Source organism: Aedes albopictus, chromosome 1, assembly GCF_035046485.1.
Source record: "Aedes albopictus strain Foshan chromosome 1, AalbF5, whole genome shotgun sequence".
In the NCBI taxonomy this organism is placed as follows: domain Eukaryota; kingdom Metazoa; phylum Arthropoda; class Insecta; order Diptera; family Culicidae; genus Aedes; species Aedes albopictus.
This window is the reverse complement of record NC_085136.1, coordinates 169,068,007-169,087,761: the sequence shown is the minus strand read 5'-3', so window position 1 is coordinate 169,087,761 and position 19,755 is coordinate 169,068,007. Positions and strand designations below refer to the sequence as shown.

Genomic DNA, 19,755 nt, shown 5'->3' with positions numbered 1-19,755 from the left:
TGGCAGCCGATGGCGGCACCAAGAACGATATAGGTGCACTGATCAAGAAGGCGAGAGCTGCTTTTGCGAGTTTAAGAAACGTATGGAAAAACAACCAGATTATTCGACGCACCAAAATCCGAATTTTCAACTCGAAACCTGTGCTGCTATACGCCGGTAAAACCTGGTGTGTATCAATGGAGAGCACTCAACGGCTGCAGGTCTTCATCAATAGATGCCTGCGGTATATAATTCGTTCTTGGCGGCCTCACAATTGGATGTCCAACGTGGAGCATCGACAGCCACAGAAATTCGGGAGCGAAAGTGGAGGTGGGTTGGCCACACTCTACGCAGGGCCGGAAACGAAATCTGCAAGCAAGCGTTAGACTGGAACCCAGCAGGACATCGCAGCAGAGACAGTCCCAGTGCCTCATGGCGACGCAGCCTCAACAACGAAATCAAGCATCTCGATAGAAATTTGACAGGGCCACAGGTCAAGGCGATGGTTGGCAATAGCCCAGGATGGAAATCTTTCAGTTCGGCCCTCTGCTCTTCCGTGGGTGCCCAGGACTGAAAGTAAGTAGTCATTTTTGGCCTGAATTACAAAGCGTATACGCTATATAACTTTTTTCACCAGTTGTCGGATCACTTTGCGGTCTCTGACAAAGTTTTTTGGCATATCCTCGACAATATTTAAACGCAATTACAAGGTTTTATACAATTTTTACAGCTTATGAGAAAAATGCAAAAAGTTCGTTTTTCCATAATAAATCCCACACAAATTGCAATCGAAATGGGAGGACGTTATCAATCACACCCTAATTTTGCACAGTTAAAAATGCTAAAAATAATCTTAAAAGCTTAGTTTCAAAAAGTATACCTAGTATATACATGTTGCGTTAACTAAAAATCCTTGATTGACCACACAGATTGGTATACCGAAACATGGCACTTGAGTCATCTGCAGAGAATGATATACCATCCTGTTTTCGTGATTTCAACCACTGTGGCAGTTGAGCAATGGGTGTGCTTGCGCAGTGTGGGCTGAAAACAACTTCCTTCTCAAATCGTTCATAGCAGTAATCTAGATGATGATGATGGAGCTGCCTAATTTGACGCAATCGAAATGCCGATACACCCCAAATAAGCCAGCCGGGTGGTGGGCAATGCATGCGGTCACCTGGAAATCACAAAACAGCGCACTCGCAGCCTACTATATCAATATTGGATGATCAATTAAGACTGGGTAGAGTGTCATGTAGCTGGGCCCGATATCGGTGCTGGTTACGGAAAACCTATCAAGTAAATTCGGAACGAGCGACTATATTGGATATGGGTGAATTTTGCGTTATCACAGCGTCAAAATAATGAATAAACGATGTAAAGAAGGTTAGAAAAGGAATGAGCAATCGACCGTGATTAATTGCCTGATGATGTTTCCACGAACGGCAAGGTGCAGTGCCTACTGTGTATTTGCGGTGAAGTGGAGAGCTTATCAATCGTAGCAACCGTGTACTTTCAGCTAACCAAAGGTCGTCTCGCCAATTCGTTAGACCTAGCGGAGTCTCGGAATGAAGTAGGTTAGACGACACCGTGTCTGTCCGCGTGAGAAGTTGAATAATTTATTTGAATTTCAGTATAGATAAAGCTTAACTTAAATAACATTGATGGGCGAGGCTCCCCCGTCCTCGTAGCTGCTGTCCTCGCCTTCGCTGGAGGTTTCATGCTCCGAGTAGTTTTCGGAACTCTTGCAATCGTACGGTTCTGCGGGTCTGCTATTCGAGGTTGCACGATAGTCATTCGAGTATTTCTTCATCGGATCTGCGGGTGAATTGGCGGATGACGTAACGGTGGCGGAGTGTGACGATTTATGTACACTGTCGGCCCCCAGGTCGACGGGCGAATCCGACGTTTGACCTCCGTTGTTGGCACGTCTCCATTTGGCGCGGCGGTTCTGGAACCATGTTTTGACCTGTGGCAAGTAATCACATATGATGCGTTACGTTATTCGACTGCTTACTTTAATGTGCAATGAGTATGTTACCTGCCGGTCGCTAAGCTTCAGCTGAACAGCCAAATGCCTGCGGTCCTCGGGCGAAAGGTACTTGTGGTTGGAAAATCGTCGCTCAAGGCTTTGGGTTTGCTGAGGGGTGAATCGCACCTGTCCACCTTTGCGCTTGGAACCACACGGCGGAAGCAGATAGCTGTAGTGTGGCGGGTAGAATGGGAATATTCGAGGAGATGCTAGAAAGAGAAAAAGAGAAAATATGTATAGAATCATATGTTTCTGCGTTTAAGATTCCAAATAATGACTAACATATTTCAAATAATCATCAAGCTGGGTCTTAGGGCCGGCGTGCTACTCTGTAACGGTTCGTAGTACCCCCTCAGCAGGTTTGTGGCGAACCCTAACCCCCAAATGGCCAATCTTCCGCCGTTTACGAGGTTTCGGCGTAGACTTGGGCAAGTGGTGCTCCAGCCATTCGCTACATTCGGCTGCAGTCCAATTAGGGGCTGTTCATAAACCACGTAGACCAAAATTTGATCATCTCAGATCCCCTTCCCCTCTCGTAGACTTTTGTTCATACAACAATTTTAAAAGCGTAGACATTGGCCAGAAACCCCCCCCCCCTCCCCACAAAAAGTCTACGTGGTTTATGAACAGCCCCTTAGGACTCGTTCTCCTGAAGCTGAGGAACTCCCGGTTCATTTGGGCGGCAAAGGTCACGGTTTGACCGGGTCACGGAGATGGAGCGTGAAACGATCGGAGATGGCGGCAAGATTGAAGGAGTCCGAAGTAATAAGAAGATCAGATTAGATTAATAATGTGGGTGGAAAAAAGTTGGGTGAAGAAGGTAGATAGCTAGAAGATAGAAAGTGCACTAAAACTTAAAAAACAGGAGTGTGAAAAAGCAATCTCAAGTGTTTTTCCGAATCTACGAAATAGAAAGGACAAGCATGCCGACCCTAGAGATGAGGCCAAATACAAAGTCTCGTTAGTCGCTGGGAAGGGTCACCTTCTGTAGCCCTCTCCTAAAACCAACGGTAGCTGTGGTCAATCGGTAGCAGTTACTAGTCGGTAATCGGAGGAGCTTCACGGACAAAGTATGAAAAACCAAGAAATTTCACATTTTTAACATTTGTTGTTGCTTGTGGTGGCCGTGTGTATGCGTTATTCATTGTGGTGTGGCGTGTTAGCGAGGCCTAGGTGACATGGTACTCACTGCTGCAGCTATTGGTGATTTGATGTTGCATGAAGAAGAAGAAGAAGAACGATGGTGTTTTGAAAAAATCCTATCCCTATAACACAGGGGAAGTTTTTAAAATGCTTCTATAAAATCTAAAACAAAATCTAATTAAAAACGGTTTGATGTACGGTGTTAGACTTTGAACGGACTACAAATTAAGTACCATATCAAGAAAAAAATGTTAAATTTAAATTTATACGTTCAATATGTAGCCGGTAGGTGATAGCGGTGGTCAAGGCGGTGGCTTACGGGGTTATCCACGAAGGCAGTCAGCCACGCACGTTCCTGAAAGGATTGCTACGGATGTCGGTAGCAGCGGTCTTCCGCGACAACAACGGCTTCGGTGGTTGTGTGTTAGGCCGTTTGCTTGAGAGGGATCTTTAGACGTCCAACAATTGCGAACTGGCAGCATTGTCCACGTGGGCAAATACAAATGCACCAGGGAAGGCACCGACGGATGGCGAGCCGTGGCAGCGAAGGCTTCAGTGACTTCAGCGACTTAAAGATCTGCATGGGCGGCTTCAACGCGGAGCTCGGAATGGACTATGGGCATCATGTGACGTCATGGCGTTGAAGAAGTAAGCGAAAACAGTGAGCTGTTTGCAGAGGTTTGTGGCAACAACGATCTAGTAATTAGGGGCTCGCCTTTTCCACATCGACCAGTGCATGAAGTAACGTGGATCTTTCGTAATGGACATATTAAAACCAAATCGAGCACATCTGCTTTAGTCGATAATAGAGTTGGAGCCAGCGTCAGGAGAAAAAATTCGGGCAACGATTCAACACACACTGACTAAACATCCAGTGGTTGAGCACTTCGAACAACTTCTTCAAGCTTCGACGTCCGACCAACATCTCGGCATAAGACTCCTGAGGTCGATCGCATATCAACAGAGGTGTTCAAAGTTGACCCCATGCAATCTGCGGAAATGTCTGAAATATCTACGAGACTTTTACGTGCACGGTCCTGTACAATAGAGCTTTATCCGACCCCATTTGGGCAGTCGCTGGTGTGAAGCAAGGATACATATATATTATTACCGCTACAGGGTTTCATTTTGTTCTACGAGATCATGGTAGTGATGATTGACCGTTTACCGAATCGCAAGCTAAATGAGCTTCCAATTAATAAAGAAGCATCTGAATCTGAAGGCATCAGCAGTGTATAGGAGCACGGATCAAGAAAACTAGAGTTGCTACTGCGTCTGTTTTGACGCCAGCAAAACGTAGTGCAAATCCGCAGAAGTTGCAGGGTTTAATCAATCAATGTCCGCGGTTTATAATTCGAGTCTGGTGGCCTCACAACTGTATCTCGAACACTGAGATTTATCGATGATGCTGTCAAAGGCCAATGTCAACAGAAACTCGAAAGCGTAAGTGGAGGTTGGTCGGCCACACATTACGAAAGGGCAGAGACGATGCAAGCAAGAGCTGTATTGGAATCCAGCAGGATTTCGCAGTAGGGGCGAATTGCGCAGCCGCTCAGGATGAAGTGATCTTTTACATAAGCCTATTCCCATTGTAATACCAGAGGTGCTAATACATGAGTGATGAGTGATGAGTAAGGAACTTGTGAGGACCAGGGCTATGTTGGACTCTCCTTCATGGTTCGAATCACCACTTTACTGCCAAAAATTTGTAATATACCTGTTTGTTATGTTTTATTAGTTTTTTATAAGTGTAATAAATTCTAGGCAAAGCAACCTTAACCAGATCTATGCTGTGCTTAAGCATAAACAGTTATCAGAGCCATAGTGTAGCGTGTACCCAATCTGTATGTGATCAAACAACGTTATTTTCTATGTTTATCAATCAAACACGACATGGCGCCGCCCTGATTCCGTCAAAAAATGTTCAACGGCTAGAGATTTATATCAATGTCGTCGAACATCAATTCAAAGTCACCTGAACAATGGTGCGTGCGAGACATTGGGAAAACAACCAATAGACAGCCAGGGAGCAAACAGACCGATTAGGCTCCTCTATATTGCGATAGAAGAGTTCAGTTCAGTAAATGGTGTTGTAATAAAATAAATTACTACCAAAGTAAACGGAAGGAGCTTAACGCGCGACTCACCAGACTGCAGTGACTATCGTTGTTGGCGCCGCAATGATCCTATCAGTCGTTTATGGCTTAATCCCACCTAGAAATCAGTGTATGCCGAAATTGAAAAATAACACATTGTTCCCCTTCCCTTTTTTCCTGGGCTTTTTTTACACATAGGGAAGTGTATAATAATTACTTTTGTGTATCCAAGCAGCCCATTACGCATGTCGAACTGCGCTGTCGTGTTGTGTATGCTCTGTCTGATTAGCTCGATGAACGGCGTACGTTCAATATCAACAGAACGGCCTATAAAGAGCACCGGCTTAACGAAAGGTGTTTGAAAATGTCCAGGACGCTCCAGAAGGGGCAGGCAATCATCAATCAATCGACGCCGTCTTCGAATCGTCCACTCATGATGAAAAATATCCAAAAATGTGGATATCATCACAGCAACCCACCGATGGTGTTGGCTTACTACTGCTGACAACCGGGTTGCGATAAGCAAAGCCTGCTACGATGATAGACACTCGACTTTGCACTTCATCGCAACGTCTATAGCCAGCGTATTAATTGACTTCCCTGGAGGGACTTAGCGTTGTTCACGAAATCGTCCACATTTGCGTTCAATTAAATTATTTCGTAAAAACCATTCCAGGGGGATTAGTCCACGAATAATCTCTTCGTACTCGAATCGATAATAGATAGGATAGCAGAGACGAATTCGACATCGTTGTCCACGTTTTTTATCACACTGAGTAAATATCAAAATAAAAATACGCCAGAAAACAGCACACATTGTTAAGCCGTCAAGCAGATCGCTTACTGCTAGATTTGGCTAATACCAGAATCAATGTTCAACACCCAAAAATGATAACGATTAGTAGCACGTATCACCGCACTCTATCTGCGGCAGTGATTTTGGCTTTATTTGTAGACAAAACCCGACAAAACCGAACCGACAAGATACCCCTTGTCCCGAAGCGATATGAGAGGGATTCGCCGTTTTGTGGCTGGAATAACGGATCGATGAGCAAATATTCAGTTGCCGGTGCATGTGGAGTTGATAGCTAGCCAGCTAGCTGGCTAGCGCACGTCAAGCCTCGATATGAGCCGGGAACGGAGCTGTCCGCCTCGGGCGCCTACCGAAGACAAACCGTCATGGACGGTCAGAAATAATTGATACAAATTAGTAGGCCAAACAAAGGCTGTGCTTCTCGACGGCGTTTGATATTTAACTCAAACAAGGCATGCTGTGATCTAATTTCGTTGGGTAGATGCTAGATTGAATCAGAACCGAAGAAGAATTGTTTCCCACCTAATTCGTATTCGGTCCAGGAAATTGTCCGTATTTTTGTTCATTTAACCACGTGAAATTTTCTTTGGCGGGGGAAAAGTGGTTTCAGATAGTTCATAAGTGCTTCAGGCGCTTTTGTACTCTCCGTTTGCATCTTTTTTCTAGAGAAAATCTGTTTAGAATTTGCAACGCTTGGGATTTATTGAGAAGATCTTCTTCCATTTTAAGTATGTATTTAAAATCTATTTACCAAAAGTGATTTTTTTTTATATCAGCTTTACTTTCATGACAACATGTTCAACACACTTTTTCTATTAAGGGAGTAGGGTAATTGTTCCCTTCGTTGTGGTAGTACCTAATGTTGCGGTAATGGCAATTGAGCACTTTTTTGACTAAAATGTTATCAAAAGGCATTTTTAATAGATATATTATGCTTAAATTATGAGATTGCACCTTTTGTATGCTTAAGATTTGCCAAAAACCTATTTAAAAACAATATTTTTTCCTAATATTTTTTTGCTGTGTTCCTATTGTTGCAGTAGTATTTCTAATGTTGCGGTATCCTATAATATTAGGAATCAAAATTAAATTTTGCCTCAATAACAGAGCGCCACATTTTTTTGTCTCAAGAGCAAACTTATGTGTCTCTGACAGAGTTTGGGCCATTGAATCCGAATCCTGGCTTAGATTTGCTCCAGCACGACACAATTTTGAGCCATACCCCAATTTATAGGGTAAAATATGCGATTTTGGGCTATTTTGACTGCCAGCCATTAAGCATGGAAATATTTTTTTTAAACAATCAAAAGGTAAATTCTGGCGTTCGATTAGAATAGGTCTTATGAATATAGGAATTACAGCAAACATACGGCCTATTCAAATCGAACGCCAGAATTGGTCAATTAACATCTAAACGACTCATGCAAAATATTTCGTTTTACCAGATCAAATTTGATAATTTTAAGCGATTAATGTAAGGTACGATATTTTCCATACAAGTCACCCTCCAAAAGTTGCATGCAAGATTGCTTGTTAGTTTACTTACTAACATAAAATGCCTCAATCTATCAAATTTGATTTGATAAAACGAAATATTTTGCATGAGTCGTTAATTTAGAAGTTAATTGATCAATTTACAATTTTGATTGCTTTAAAAAAATATCCCCATGCCAAATGGGTGGCAGTCAAAAAAGCCCAAAATCGCATATTTTGCCCTATAAATATATAGCTAAAAATTGTGACGTGCTGGAGCAAATCTGAGCCCGGATTCGGATTCAGCGGCCCAAAATCTGTCAGGGACTCATAAGTTTGCTCTTGAGACAGACCAAAAGTTAATTTTTGTTACGCTGTGTAATAGGAACAGTGTGCCTAATGTTGTGGCAAGGGATTTATGATCGAAAACAGAGAGAAACGATAGACAACAAATTTGGATAGAAAACTACTGGCTAAAGTTTTGAAACTTTTGATTAGATGGTACGATCATATTTTTAAAAAAAGAATTTACATCACAGTCGACTCTGCACATGTCGATGTTCTACATCTCGATATCTCTCCCTATCTCGATGGTTTTCTCGGTCCCTTCAATCTGCATACATTTTACGTCTCTACATGTCGATATCTCCTTATCTCGAGTCTCTCTATCTCGATGCGATCTCGTTAGTTTTTGTTCTTGATTTTCTTTGCATATGTCGATATGCCCGTTTTTTTCAGGTTGCTAGATCTCTTTTCTAGGTGCAAAACATTCTGGGAAGGCGAAGTGACATCTGTTTGTTGACGGTTTTTCTTAGTTACGGACGATTTTTCAATCTAGTGTACATTAAAAATTAGTTCTTGAGTTCGATCTCTCCCTATCTCGATGGTCCCTTCAATATCGAGATGTAGAGAGTCAACTGTATTACCACAATGTTGGGCACACTTGTCCTATATAGGTTCCCAATCCCATTGTTCATTGGGACGCTAAACAGAACTGGGCCCTCCGGCGAGACAGGAGTGTTGGCGTACACAGCAAAAAAATATGAAAGTTAAACAACACGTAAATTGAAGATCAATTGAAATTTGCGACAGAAAAATGTAAATCGCCAACATTCAACGTCAGCCGAGCAGTCCGCTGCTGGTCAGACGGCTTGTTTACAGATTTTAAAGCATATTCGCTTTAAATTTACATGCATCTGCTATAAACCATGCCAGCCACTCTCCGTCGTCAGCTAAAGAACGGCTGCTCGCAGCTGCGGCGGTTTCCCCGTTGTCTCTCTCAGTACTCTTTGCAGCAGTCGGAGCATGTCGGGAACGCGTGCATTATAGTAGAAGCAGTTTACCTTTGACTGTCTGCTATTCAACAAGCTGAGATAGCCGAGAGAGCTCGGGCGTGCTACTCACACTCCAAGGATTTGAGTTCAATTCTCGGTCGGATCTCAATTTTTCTTTATATTTTCTTACAAATATCTGCAATGTAATTTTAAGATCGCACAAAAATTTCCATCATATATGACGGGGTCCTTTTGTTACATTCGATCCGTCATAATTTTACAGGTTTTTTTTCGAACTGTGTAGGCCCAATAAGCCACCCGTAAGTATTCCCATTAGGGAACGTCCATAAATTACGTCACGCTTTGAGGGGGGAGGGGGGGGGGGTTCATCAAAGTGTGACGATCCATACAAAAATTTTGGAGGTCTCATACAATACAATATGACATAAGGGGGAGGGGGGGGGTTGAAAATGGGCAATTTTTGCGTGACGTAATTTATGGACGTTTCCTAACGAATAACATGGGAAAAATACGACTGGAAACTTGGAACAAGGAATTGCAAGTCACTTGGTTTCGCAGGATGTGACAGGATAATCTACGACAAGTTACGTCCCCGTAACTTCGACATCGTGCACAGTTCGAAAAAAACCTGTAAAATTATGACGGATCGAATGTAACAAAAGGACCCCGTCATATATGATGGAAATTTTTGTGCGATCTTAAAATTACATTGCAGATATTTGTAAGAAAATATAAAGAAAAATTGAGATCCGACCGAGAATTGAACTCAAATCCTTGGAGTGTGAGTAGCACGCCCGAGCTCTCTCGGCTATCTCAGCTTGTTGAATAGCAGACAGTCAAAGGTAAACTGCTTCTACTATAATGCACGCGTTCCCGACATGCTCCGACTGCTGCAAAGAGTACTGAGAGAGACAACGGGGAAACCGCCGCAGCTGCGAGCAGCCGTTCTTTAGCTGACGACGGAGAGTGGCTGGCATGGTTTATAGCAGATGCATGTAAATTTAAAGCGAATATGCTTTAAAATCTGTAAACAAGCCGTCTGACCAGCAGCGGACTGCTCGGCTGACGTTGAATGTTGGCGATTTACATTTTTCTGTCGCAAATTTCAATTGATCTTCAATTTACGTGTTGTTTAACTTTCATATTTTTTTGCTGTGTGGGATTGCAGGAAGTTTGTTGAACTGGACTACAGCATCATCAACGTGCACTGCCCACACGAAAGGCGATCTGATAACGAGAAAGAAGCGTTCTCCTTGCAGTTAGAGCAAACATACAATGGTTGCTCGCCGCGTGACGTAAAAATCGTTGTGGGCGACATGAAATCGCAGGTAGGAAGGTGGAAATGTACAGACCGGTAATCGGGCGAAACAGTCTGCACGCCGTATCGAATGATAGCGGCCAGCGATGCGTAAACTTTGCAGCCTCCCGTGTTATGGTAGTCCGAAGCACCTTCTTCCCACGCAAAGATATCTACAAAAAACCTGGAGATCACCTGATCATCAAACAGAAAACCAGATCGCCAACGTTCTAATCGACGGAAAATTCTTCTCAGATATAACCAATGTCCACACATATCAGTGCGAATATAGATTCGGATCTAGTCGCTGTATGCTTGCACCTAGTCGCTGTATGCTTGCACTCAAAACCTTCGACTGTTATTGCCATGCGCCAAAGTCGAACGCCGCGGCTCAACATCGAGCAGCTGCGTAACGTAGAAGTGGCTCAAGACTACATGGAGCAGCTAGCAGTGGCCCTACCAACGGAAGAGCAGCTTGGCGAATGGGCGAGAATGTTGCAACACCGTACGAGAGCGAATGTGGCACGTTCTAGACAGGTGCGGAACAGGCAGAACTCAGTCTCCCGGAGAAAGAAGCGCCAGCAGAAAGAACGATCGCGAAGCGATGGAAGTGCTGTACCGTGCTAAGGACACACGGAAGTTTTACGAGAAGCTGAACCGCTCGCGCTGACGCTTCGTTCCACAAGCTAACAAGTGCCGAGACAATCACGGGAATCTTCTCACGAGCGAGCGTGAGGTGGTCGGGAGGTAGTGGCAGCGTTACGATGAGCACCTCAATTGCGACGTTGCAAGCTCCGAAGGTGGCTTAGTAACAGATCTAGGAGTACATGCGCAGGACGAAACATTTCCAGCCGCTACCATCCAAGAGATTGAAGAGGAGATTGGCCGGTTCAAAAACAACAAAGCCGCTGGAGCATATCAACTATCAAGTGAGCTTCTAAAATACGGTGGAGTAACACTGGTGAGAGCACTACACCGGGTCATTACCAAGATTTGGGAGGAGGAAGTATTACCGCTACCGATGGAAGGTATCGTGTGTCCAATCTTCAATAAGAGCGACAAGTTGGATTGCTGGAATCATCGCGCGATCACACTACTGAGCGCTGCCTACAAGGTACTCTCTCAAATTTTATACCGCCGTTCATCATCGATTGCAAGAGAGTTCGTGGGACAATATCCGACTGGATTCATGAGTGAACGTGCTACAACGGATCAGATGTTCGCCATCAGCCAGGTGTAGCAGCTGTTCAAATACAACGTGCACACACATCACTTGTTCTTCAATTTTAAATCGGCGTATGATACAATCGATCGAGACCAGTTATAGCAGATTATGCACGAATACGGGTTCCTGGATAAACTGATTCGATTGATCAAGGCGACGGTGGATCAAGTGATGTGCGTAGTTCGAGTATCAGGGACACTCTCGAGTCCCTTTGAGTCTTGCACAGGGTTACGGCAAGATGGTGGTTTTTCGCGCTTGCTGTTAAACATTGCTTTAGAATAGAGGGTGTTATAAGGAGACCGGGAATAAACACGAGTGAAACGATTTCCACAAAGCCCATTCAGCTGCTTGGTTTCGCTGATGATATTGATGTTATAGCTCGACACGATGGCGGAAACGTACACCCGACAGAAGAATTAAGCGAGGAGAATCGGATTAGTCATTAATGTGTCGGAGACAAAGTACAATAGTACATGATGGCAAAGAGCTCCATGAAGGAATTACCGCACCCGTCACTTCGAATTTCTATTGACGGTGATGAAATCGAGGCGGTCGAAGAATTCGTGTACTGTGGCTTGCTGATGACCGCCGACAACGACACCAGCAGAGAACTTCAGATACGCATTGTGGTAGGAAATCGAGCTTACTTTGGACTCCGCAGAACTCTACAATCGAACAAAGTTCGCCGTAACACGAGCTATCTACAAAAAGCTGATTAGACTGGTAGTCTTCTATGGGCACGAAACATGGACTCTACGTGCATAAAACCAACGTGCTTTTGGAGTTTTCGAACGCAAGGTGTTGCGTACCATCTACGGAGGAGTGCAGATGGAAGCCGGGAATTGGAGAAGGCGAATGAACTACGAGATGTGGTGCGCAGCGAACTAGGTGGGTCGATCAAATGGAGGGCGGCGATTTGCGGACTCTTCGCAGAGTGCGGAACTGAAGACGCACAGCCATGGACCGAGTGGAATGGAGACGACTCCTATGTACAGCAGAGAACACTCAGGCCTTAGTCGGACCGGTAAGGTCGGTACGTATCAAAATATGTATTTGGTGTGACAAATCAACATTAAGATTCAGATGTTAAACTAGCGTTGAAGCCTTGTGATAACTACAATCTACCACATTCATAATCAATGGTACTACCATTTTTCTACACCACTTTATGAAATATGCATCATCGACGATGGGGAACCACAGTGAGTTGGTTTGGTACTTTGAACTTATCAATGGCAAACAGAAGCCAACAATCGGGCGGGAAGTGAAAAAAAAAACATCACAATTGCCGCTCTCGATCGATTGTAAATCAACGCAATCGAATCAGTTTGATATGAGAGGTTACAGTGCTGGCTGGCGGCAGTGGTGCCGTTCATAAATCTCGCTATTGAAAGATTACAGCTTATTTTCGGTGGCGGTTCCCTTTGACCGGTAGCGCGTTCAAAGGAACATTGCCTTCGAATGAGGTTGTTAGCTGGTATCGATATTGCGCCGGTGGGATTAGCGAGGGTAGTGTTCAACTTTTTTGAGGCATATACCGATTATTATTGGAAGGCTCGCGTTTTTCGACGTGTCACACCCGTGTGTTTTTTGTTCACATGTATGTATCGATGGTCTTTGTGATTGTGCCACAATTTAGGTGTGATTAATGCGTCAATTGGCAGGAGAGGTTCGCCAATGAAATATCTCCCAGTCATTACAGCAGGTACGAGGTCCGCCGTTGACTCTATTTGGAAGATAAGCTAATCCCTCCTTTTACGTAGTTGCTTAAGTTTTCTTTTTGCTCACGTAAAATGTTTTTAGCTCGTGTCATTTTGAATTGCTTGAATGACTTGATTTTGTTAAATGATTGCACCATATCACCTTGTATGGCAAGGAAATTCCATGAAGCAGTTCTGTTTTGATTGCTTAGTACAGAGTTTTCCCAGCTAAAAAGAGTAAAAAAAGCTTGCGTCTGTGGTGCTGCGTCGTGGAACTTGACAGAATATTTCAACCTCGGGATAGACCGATTTATCAATCCATATGAGAAACTTGATCATATGTTACTGACAGGGAAGGCTGCGGTTGGTTCAGTAAATCTGAGTGTCTGTTCTTCAGGTTAGAAGCTCAAAAATAGATCCGAAAACCAATGGCGACAAACGTAGCGCCACCATCTCCTGGTCGGCGAAACTGGGTACGCATTTCTTGGATCCAGCAGGAGAACATCGGGCGCCGGTTCAAGACACGCCGACCGGAACACGTGATGAAAAGGTTCTTCGTTGGGGAGCTGGAGGACCGTGCTGCGAATATTCCAGAAGGTGGAAGCGTACAAGATCAAAGGAGCGTCATCAAGAACGCCTTCATCGCCACCGGTGAGAATAATTTGGGTGAGCTACGCACAGATAAAGCAGATCACACTGTATGGAAGATAGAGGAGCAAAAGAACGCCAAAGCCGGTTCTCATAAAGGAAGTTAAACACTCATGTAGACGGGGAGAAGAAAGTGGGCGAACTCCTTAGCCGGTGAAAGTGAGAAAGCCGCAAATATCTGCGACATGCGTCTCCTCTACGATATCTCATATTGCCTTAGTGGGACCAAAAAGAGTGCTACGATGCCCACGAAAGACACGTCTGGACAGTTGTTAACCTACTCGGCTGACCAGCTGAAACGCTAGTTCGAGCCTTTAGGTGGTGCTTGGCACCCCCGACACCTCCTGTAGTTTCGCCTATGCCCAGACGGTCAACAAGGAACTGAAATTTGGACAGCCTCAACAAGGAAATGAAGTTTGACCTGGCCACATGACAAGATAATGGCTGGAAATCGCTTTGGATGGAATCTTTCATTTCGGTTCGCTGCATCACCATAGGTGCTCGAAGTAAGGTAACGCCGTAAAACAGCATACCAATGATCAGATTGATCATTTTCAAGAAATGTCATTAAAAATATATTTTAATGATTCAGTTTCTACTCACTGATGGTGTTATATAATCCGCTATTAGTAAATAAACCACGAAAAGACTTGGAGTTTATGAGGACAGAGTTTCGCAAACGTATAAATGAATCATTTTTTTTTCTGAATTTTGTTTCGCTTCGCAATTTTATGCAATTTTGGCGCTGTCCATGAACTGCGTAGACTTGTTTATGACGCATTTGAATGTAACTCATAGCAACAGATTTGCGACCTGTGGTGTCATTCGGTCAACATCGCTGAGACGCTCTTGTCGGTCGAAGCCAATCGGAGCTAAGGCCTAAAAATCTTAAGTCCAAGGCTTGGAGATTTTAACAAGGTTTTTACGTTAGATGTGAAAAACCTTATGGACGAAAATAAATGAATGATTGCATGTAGTCAGACCCGGTCTCTTATAAGAGGCTTCCATCCACTTTTCGTCCACTTCCGAACATATAGGGCTGATTACACCGGGTTGAGCCTCGGTCAGTCCTTGGGCATTGATTCTCAGTGTTATAACGATGGGCCAGAATTGCTTTTACCTGGTCCGGTCAATACCCATCTGAGCCACGGTACTGCTAAGAAACCCGAGATTTGGCCCGTTTTTGACCGAGTGTAATGAGGACAGTCACGTTCTGAAAACCCCTGATCTAAGGCAAGGGCACTTACTCACCGGAAAATTAGCTCATATTGATCGAACCAGAAGGGATCGGAACCGCGATGCAACTGCACTAAGGGAACATTTTCGGCACGCCCCTCCTAATATTACAAAGCGTTAATGATTAATCATAAATTTAATCATGATCTATGATTAAGATTAATCAATCATAGAAAAAATATCATTTAATCATTAATCATTAATCTTAATCATACTGCTTTCGCAATTTAATCATGAATCAGTAATCTTAATCATAAGACAACAAATTTAATCAATTATTAATCATTCATCATAAAAAAAGATTTGCCGTATAAACGATATGATCCAATTTGAATTAGTTTGAATGCTGTTCTGAAGACTTAAACCTTTTTTTTTCTTTTTCATTTTGATGCACTCTTAATTTATGCTCCTTTTTATGCCCTACAGTATTGTGCATAAGAAAATGTAGATAAAACGGTAACTATTGCAATGGTGGCCACGGGACGAGCAAAGGGAGGTCGCAGGGGATAAAGAGGGGTTTCAGCTTGGTATCAGGAGATCTCAAGAGCGTTGAAGAGAGTGCTTCAGGCAGCCTCAGGGGGATTCGAGGAGGCCTCAAGAGATTCCTGGAGAGTTCTAACGAGTCTTAGAGGCGCATCAAGGTGTACCAGGAGGCATAGGGGCGAATAAGAGGATCTTAAGGGGTTCCAAGGGGTCTTAGGGGTGTTTTTGGAGGTCTTAGAGGCGTTTCACGGGATCTATAAGGGTTTCAAGGGGGTACCGGGATGTCAGGTTGGGGACATTGATTCTGGGAGTAGGTTTTTGGGGCTTTTCCGGGGATATTTCAAATAAAAATATGACGAAAACACAGCTCCAATGGATCAATAAAATAACTAAAACGGCCGCTATGAAATGAACAGATAGCCTCACCGTAGCCTTGTGTGTTTGACGTAACTCGACTGCTGTCACTGTGTTACCGTCCATATACGGTGGCGCTTTTGTTTTGATACGGTGAGTAGCGGAAAAGTCGGCTTAAATGATCCATTTTCAAGATCATTAATCTGAAGAACCAAAAGTCAGTTTTCGCGGTAAATTTAACCCGGGAGCGGTCGCGTCGTGTACTGAGTACACGCACCATGAAAAATGCACGCTTGTGGTACACTAGGATAGGATACGACAACTAGTCAGCCCAAAAGAGACCAATTTGGGGACCAATAATCTTAGCAACGCGTCACATCCTATCCTAGGTGGTACACAGCGTGAGCGCGGCGTCGCTGCAGGTAGTCAAAGACGCGACTGCTCGAGGGTAAATCGATTGGCTACCTGCGGGTTGTGTCCAATTGATCAAATTTTTCAGCGCAAACTGACATCCGGTATCGGTACTCTTGTAAATTCGAGGTGTAGCTTCGTCATGTCTTCAGGAAGTTTCAGAGGATTTTCGACGGATTTCAGAGGCACAACGCAGGCGATTTTGGGAGCATTTCAGGAAATTTGTTGGATTTTGGAGGCGTTGCGGAGGTGTTATCGATAGTTTACGGAGGGTCTTAGGAGGCCATACATGGGGTCCATGGGCGTTTTCGAAATTTGGGAAGCATTTCAGGAAGCTTCAAAAGATTTTTGACGGGTTTAAGAGGCATTACAAAAGCGTTATCGGTGCTCTCGAAGGGTCTCGTGTGAGTTAGGTGAGTTACTATGGGGTCCATGGGGGTTTTTGGGAAATTACAAGGCGTTTCAGGAAATTTCAGAGGATTTTCAGAGACCTCTTATAACGAAAACCCTTGAAACGCCCTGGAAACGCCTTGAAACGCCCTAGAAACCTCTATAATCTAATCGAAATGCATTTGAAATCTCCGTAGTCAAATATGAAATGCAAGCAGATTAAAAAAAATACGCAAAACTGTTATTGCTCAACGGCACAATTGTGCTGGTTCGTCACGAAAGGGTTATGGATTGACCCATTCCGATAAATCTTCTTGAAAACATTCAAGAAACTTAGTGTTCGTTGGCTGTAGAAAAAGATCGTCCAGATTTTAAGTGAATCGAGTTTTCAAAAATTATGTTAGCTCTAATACAATTAAGTTAACAGGAAAATAGTGATCAAAGAAAAATCAAACTTTGTTCATACCTTCATTTGCAGTGGATGACTGGGATCCCAGTGCCTACTTGTTTTAACAGAACAGAAAATACTAATATGCCGAAGAATATTAAGAAGATGCACTGAAAAATTATTAAAATTACCCCATTTTACGGTACTTTGCATATTAGTAAACTACGAAGATGAGATTTGATTTATTGCATGACCACGAAGATAATTAGGAAATGGATATCTTGTGATATATCTTGTTGTGGCGATAATCAAATCCTTCAGATTTTTTTTTACATAATTCTGATTGTTTAAAATTAAGTGAAATATAGTATCTTGTAATCCTTCTTAGATTATTACAAATTCCAAGCCCATCTATGGACTTCGAGGATAGTTTGAACAAAATATGTGATGTAATTTGGTGTACCAGGATTTTTAAAAAAATAGTCTCTTTTACCGAGACAGCTTAAAAAATAATCTTTTTTTTTTAAGGGCAAATGTCTTGAAATCCTGCTTTAACATCAGATACACAAATCTCAAGAAGCAAGCTTCAAACAACAGTAAATTTTATTATTCTGTTCTTGCTCACTTGTAATAAGCTTAAAATAAGAAGATCAGGTACGCTGGTTTTGTTTACGAAGAGATTTGTGCGCTCAAAATCGTGAGTGCTTAAATAGATGTCAAAGTCGGCCGTTGTGGCGGCCATTTTGGAATTCTAACAAGTGTATCCTTAAGATCAAGTTTAATGTAGCTATTGATATTATATGAAATATCTTTATTCAAACTACTTACGATTAATAATATAAAAATGCAGTAGGATCGCGCATAACTCGCGAACGGAACGTCCGATGTGGCTCGCCTTTGTTTTGTGTCATTATTTTTACCCAAGGAAGGTTTATGAGACAAAAGCATGAAGAAATTGTATTTATTTGAAAATAGAATTTTCATACATTTTGAACGGGACCTAAGCTTGAAGCGTAAAAGCACGCAGTAAGTTTACTGGGGTCAGCTGATATTGTAAAATGATGGAGTTAAGATTAATGCTGCTATAATTCTAAGCAAGGTTGTTTTACATGTTATTTTAACGTTTAAAACATTTATTTGAAAATTTTCCCAAAAACACATTGTTTTGTGTTTTTTAAAGATAATGAAAAAGCCAATTCCAAAATCTGTGAAAAGTTAAAAAAAAACTTGGTGTGTTCAGAGAGTTTTGCTATCTGTTATGTTCAAAGATTTTTCGGGAGACGATGTACTTTCCGAACATTTTTTAGACAAAAACAAAATAACATTCAATATCTTCAAGCAGGAAAATATATGGTACAGATTCAAAACAAATGGAATATCCGTTTGTAATAAACATACATGTTTTATTAATTCTGAAATTGCAAGGAAACTTTTCGGGAAACTTATCATTTTTCACGCGAGGAAATCTTCTTCGATCTTGCACCTGCCTGCAACTTGTGAGTTTTGTTTATAAGTAATCCGCCAGACTTGTTTACATTTACAAATTTGTTAAAATAATAGAATAATCGCTTTCCGAAGTAACTTCATGGCATTGAACTACTGTTCAGGAACATGAGCCTATGTCTCCCGGTGAATGTTCGCCGGTAAAAAGAGATTTGAGCAGGACAGTTAAGGTTCCACTATTGGCTACAATACCCTAAGTCTCTTCAATGGTTTCAATCATTCTATCTCATTGGGTCACTCCAAGTCCTCCTAAAGCATTTGCACTGATTGAATTTGTTTGCCCCCTTTTGACATACTCATTGCCCAATTTAGGAATCACTGATTAAGTAGATTACGCTGCTACCTACTCACTCACCTTTGTGCAGCATGTTCGCATACTGTTCCAGATAAGCAGCATTGAATGCTGCTGGATTAAGCGCTGCCGGGTTGAAGGAAGACATTCCGAACTGCAGGTGAAGTGGAAAGTTGGTTTTCTGAAAATCCAGTAGATTCGGGTACAGCGCAGTGGGCTTTTTCGGCGATTCCGGACCAGTCGGATGTTCCGGCACGGGCGAAGCTGGAGGTGAAGACGACGACCTCGGTCCATTGGGACAGTACTCCGGTGAGGTCGACGTCGGTGTGGAAGAACTGGGCTGTGCTGTGCTCATGTCCGTGAGCTGTTTGAGCACACTGTTCTGAACGAGCTGGTGCTGGAAGATCATCTGCTGCTGCTGTTCTGCTTGCTGGTGGAGGATGTCATCGATTCTGAACGATGATTTCCTCTTTGAAGATCCCATCTTCATCGAAGTCGCACGTGGCCGGAAAACGGCTTCACAATCAGTTTGGCTAATTTCGCAATTCTTCAACCCAAAACAACACCTTTTCGCGAAAATTAAAAGCCTATCACATCAAAATCAATCACAACGCTGGTCCCTATCGGTGAGATAAACGAACAAATCGTTCATCCGAATACCAGGAATGTTCAAAAAGCACTGCCACACGACACTGTAACACTGTATGATCAAACACCACCAAGTTAGTCCGGCTGCGATCGAAACCTTCGTATGACTAAATCAGTTTTATCAGTTTCTTTCGTATATATTAAACCGTTTATTAGGAATCAAATTTTGGGGTGATAAGGATACACCATAATAGTACAGAGATAAAAATACTCGAACACAGCGATACGTGCTGTCGATGGTTCGATTCGTAATGGCGAATAGGGCGTTAATTTGTGATATCTGATGGTTTGATTTGTAAGAGTTCGCAAGGAAGAGTTCTTTGACTGCCATCACAATACTTTTGC

The 19,755-nt window shown here is 42.9% G+C and overlaps 1 protein-coding gene across 1 annotated transcript; it reads right to left on the bottom strand.

The window, feature by feature from the left end:
- Nucleotides 1-1,310: 1,310 nt before the first annotated feature.
- Nucleotides 1,311-19,504, bottom strand: LOC134286075 (homeobox protein HEX homolog pha-2-like). The gene is made up of 3 exons (XM_062847644.1): nucleotides 18,826-19,504; nucleotides 2,024-2,223; nucleotides 1,311-1,951 (listed from the first exon to the last, which is right to left on the bottom strand). The coding sequence occupies exons 1-3, from the start codon at nucleotides 19,250-19,252 to the stop codon at nucleotides 1,634-1,636; spliced, it is 945 nt and encodes a 314-aa protein (XP_062703628.1). The 5' UTR covers nucleotides 19,253-19,504; the 3' UTR covers nucleotides 1,311-1,633.
- Between the last annotated feature and the right edge of the window lie 251 nt (nucleotides 19,505-19,755).

Coding starts and splice junctions, on each gene's coding strand:
- LOC134286075 (XM_062847644.1), bottom strand. CDS start 19,252: ATGAAGATGGGATCTTCAAAGAGGAAATCATCGTTCAGAATCGATGAC. Junction 2,224..18,825: donor TGCGAACATGCTGCACAAAG/GTGAGTGAGTAG, acceptor TTCTCTTTCTAG/CATCTCCTCGAATATTCCCA. Junction 1,952..2,023: donor TGAAGCTTAGCGACCGGCAG/GTAACATACTCA, acceptor TACTTGCCACAG/GTCAAAACATGGTTCCAGAA.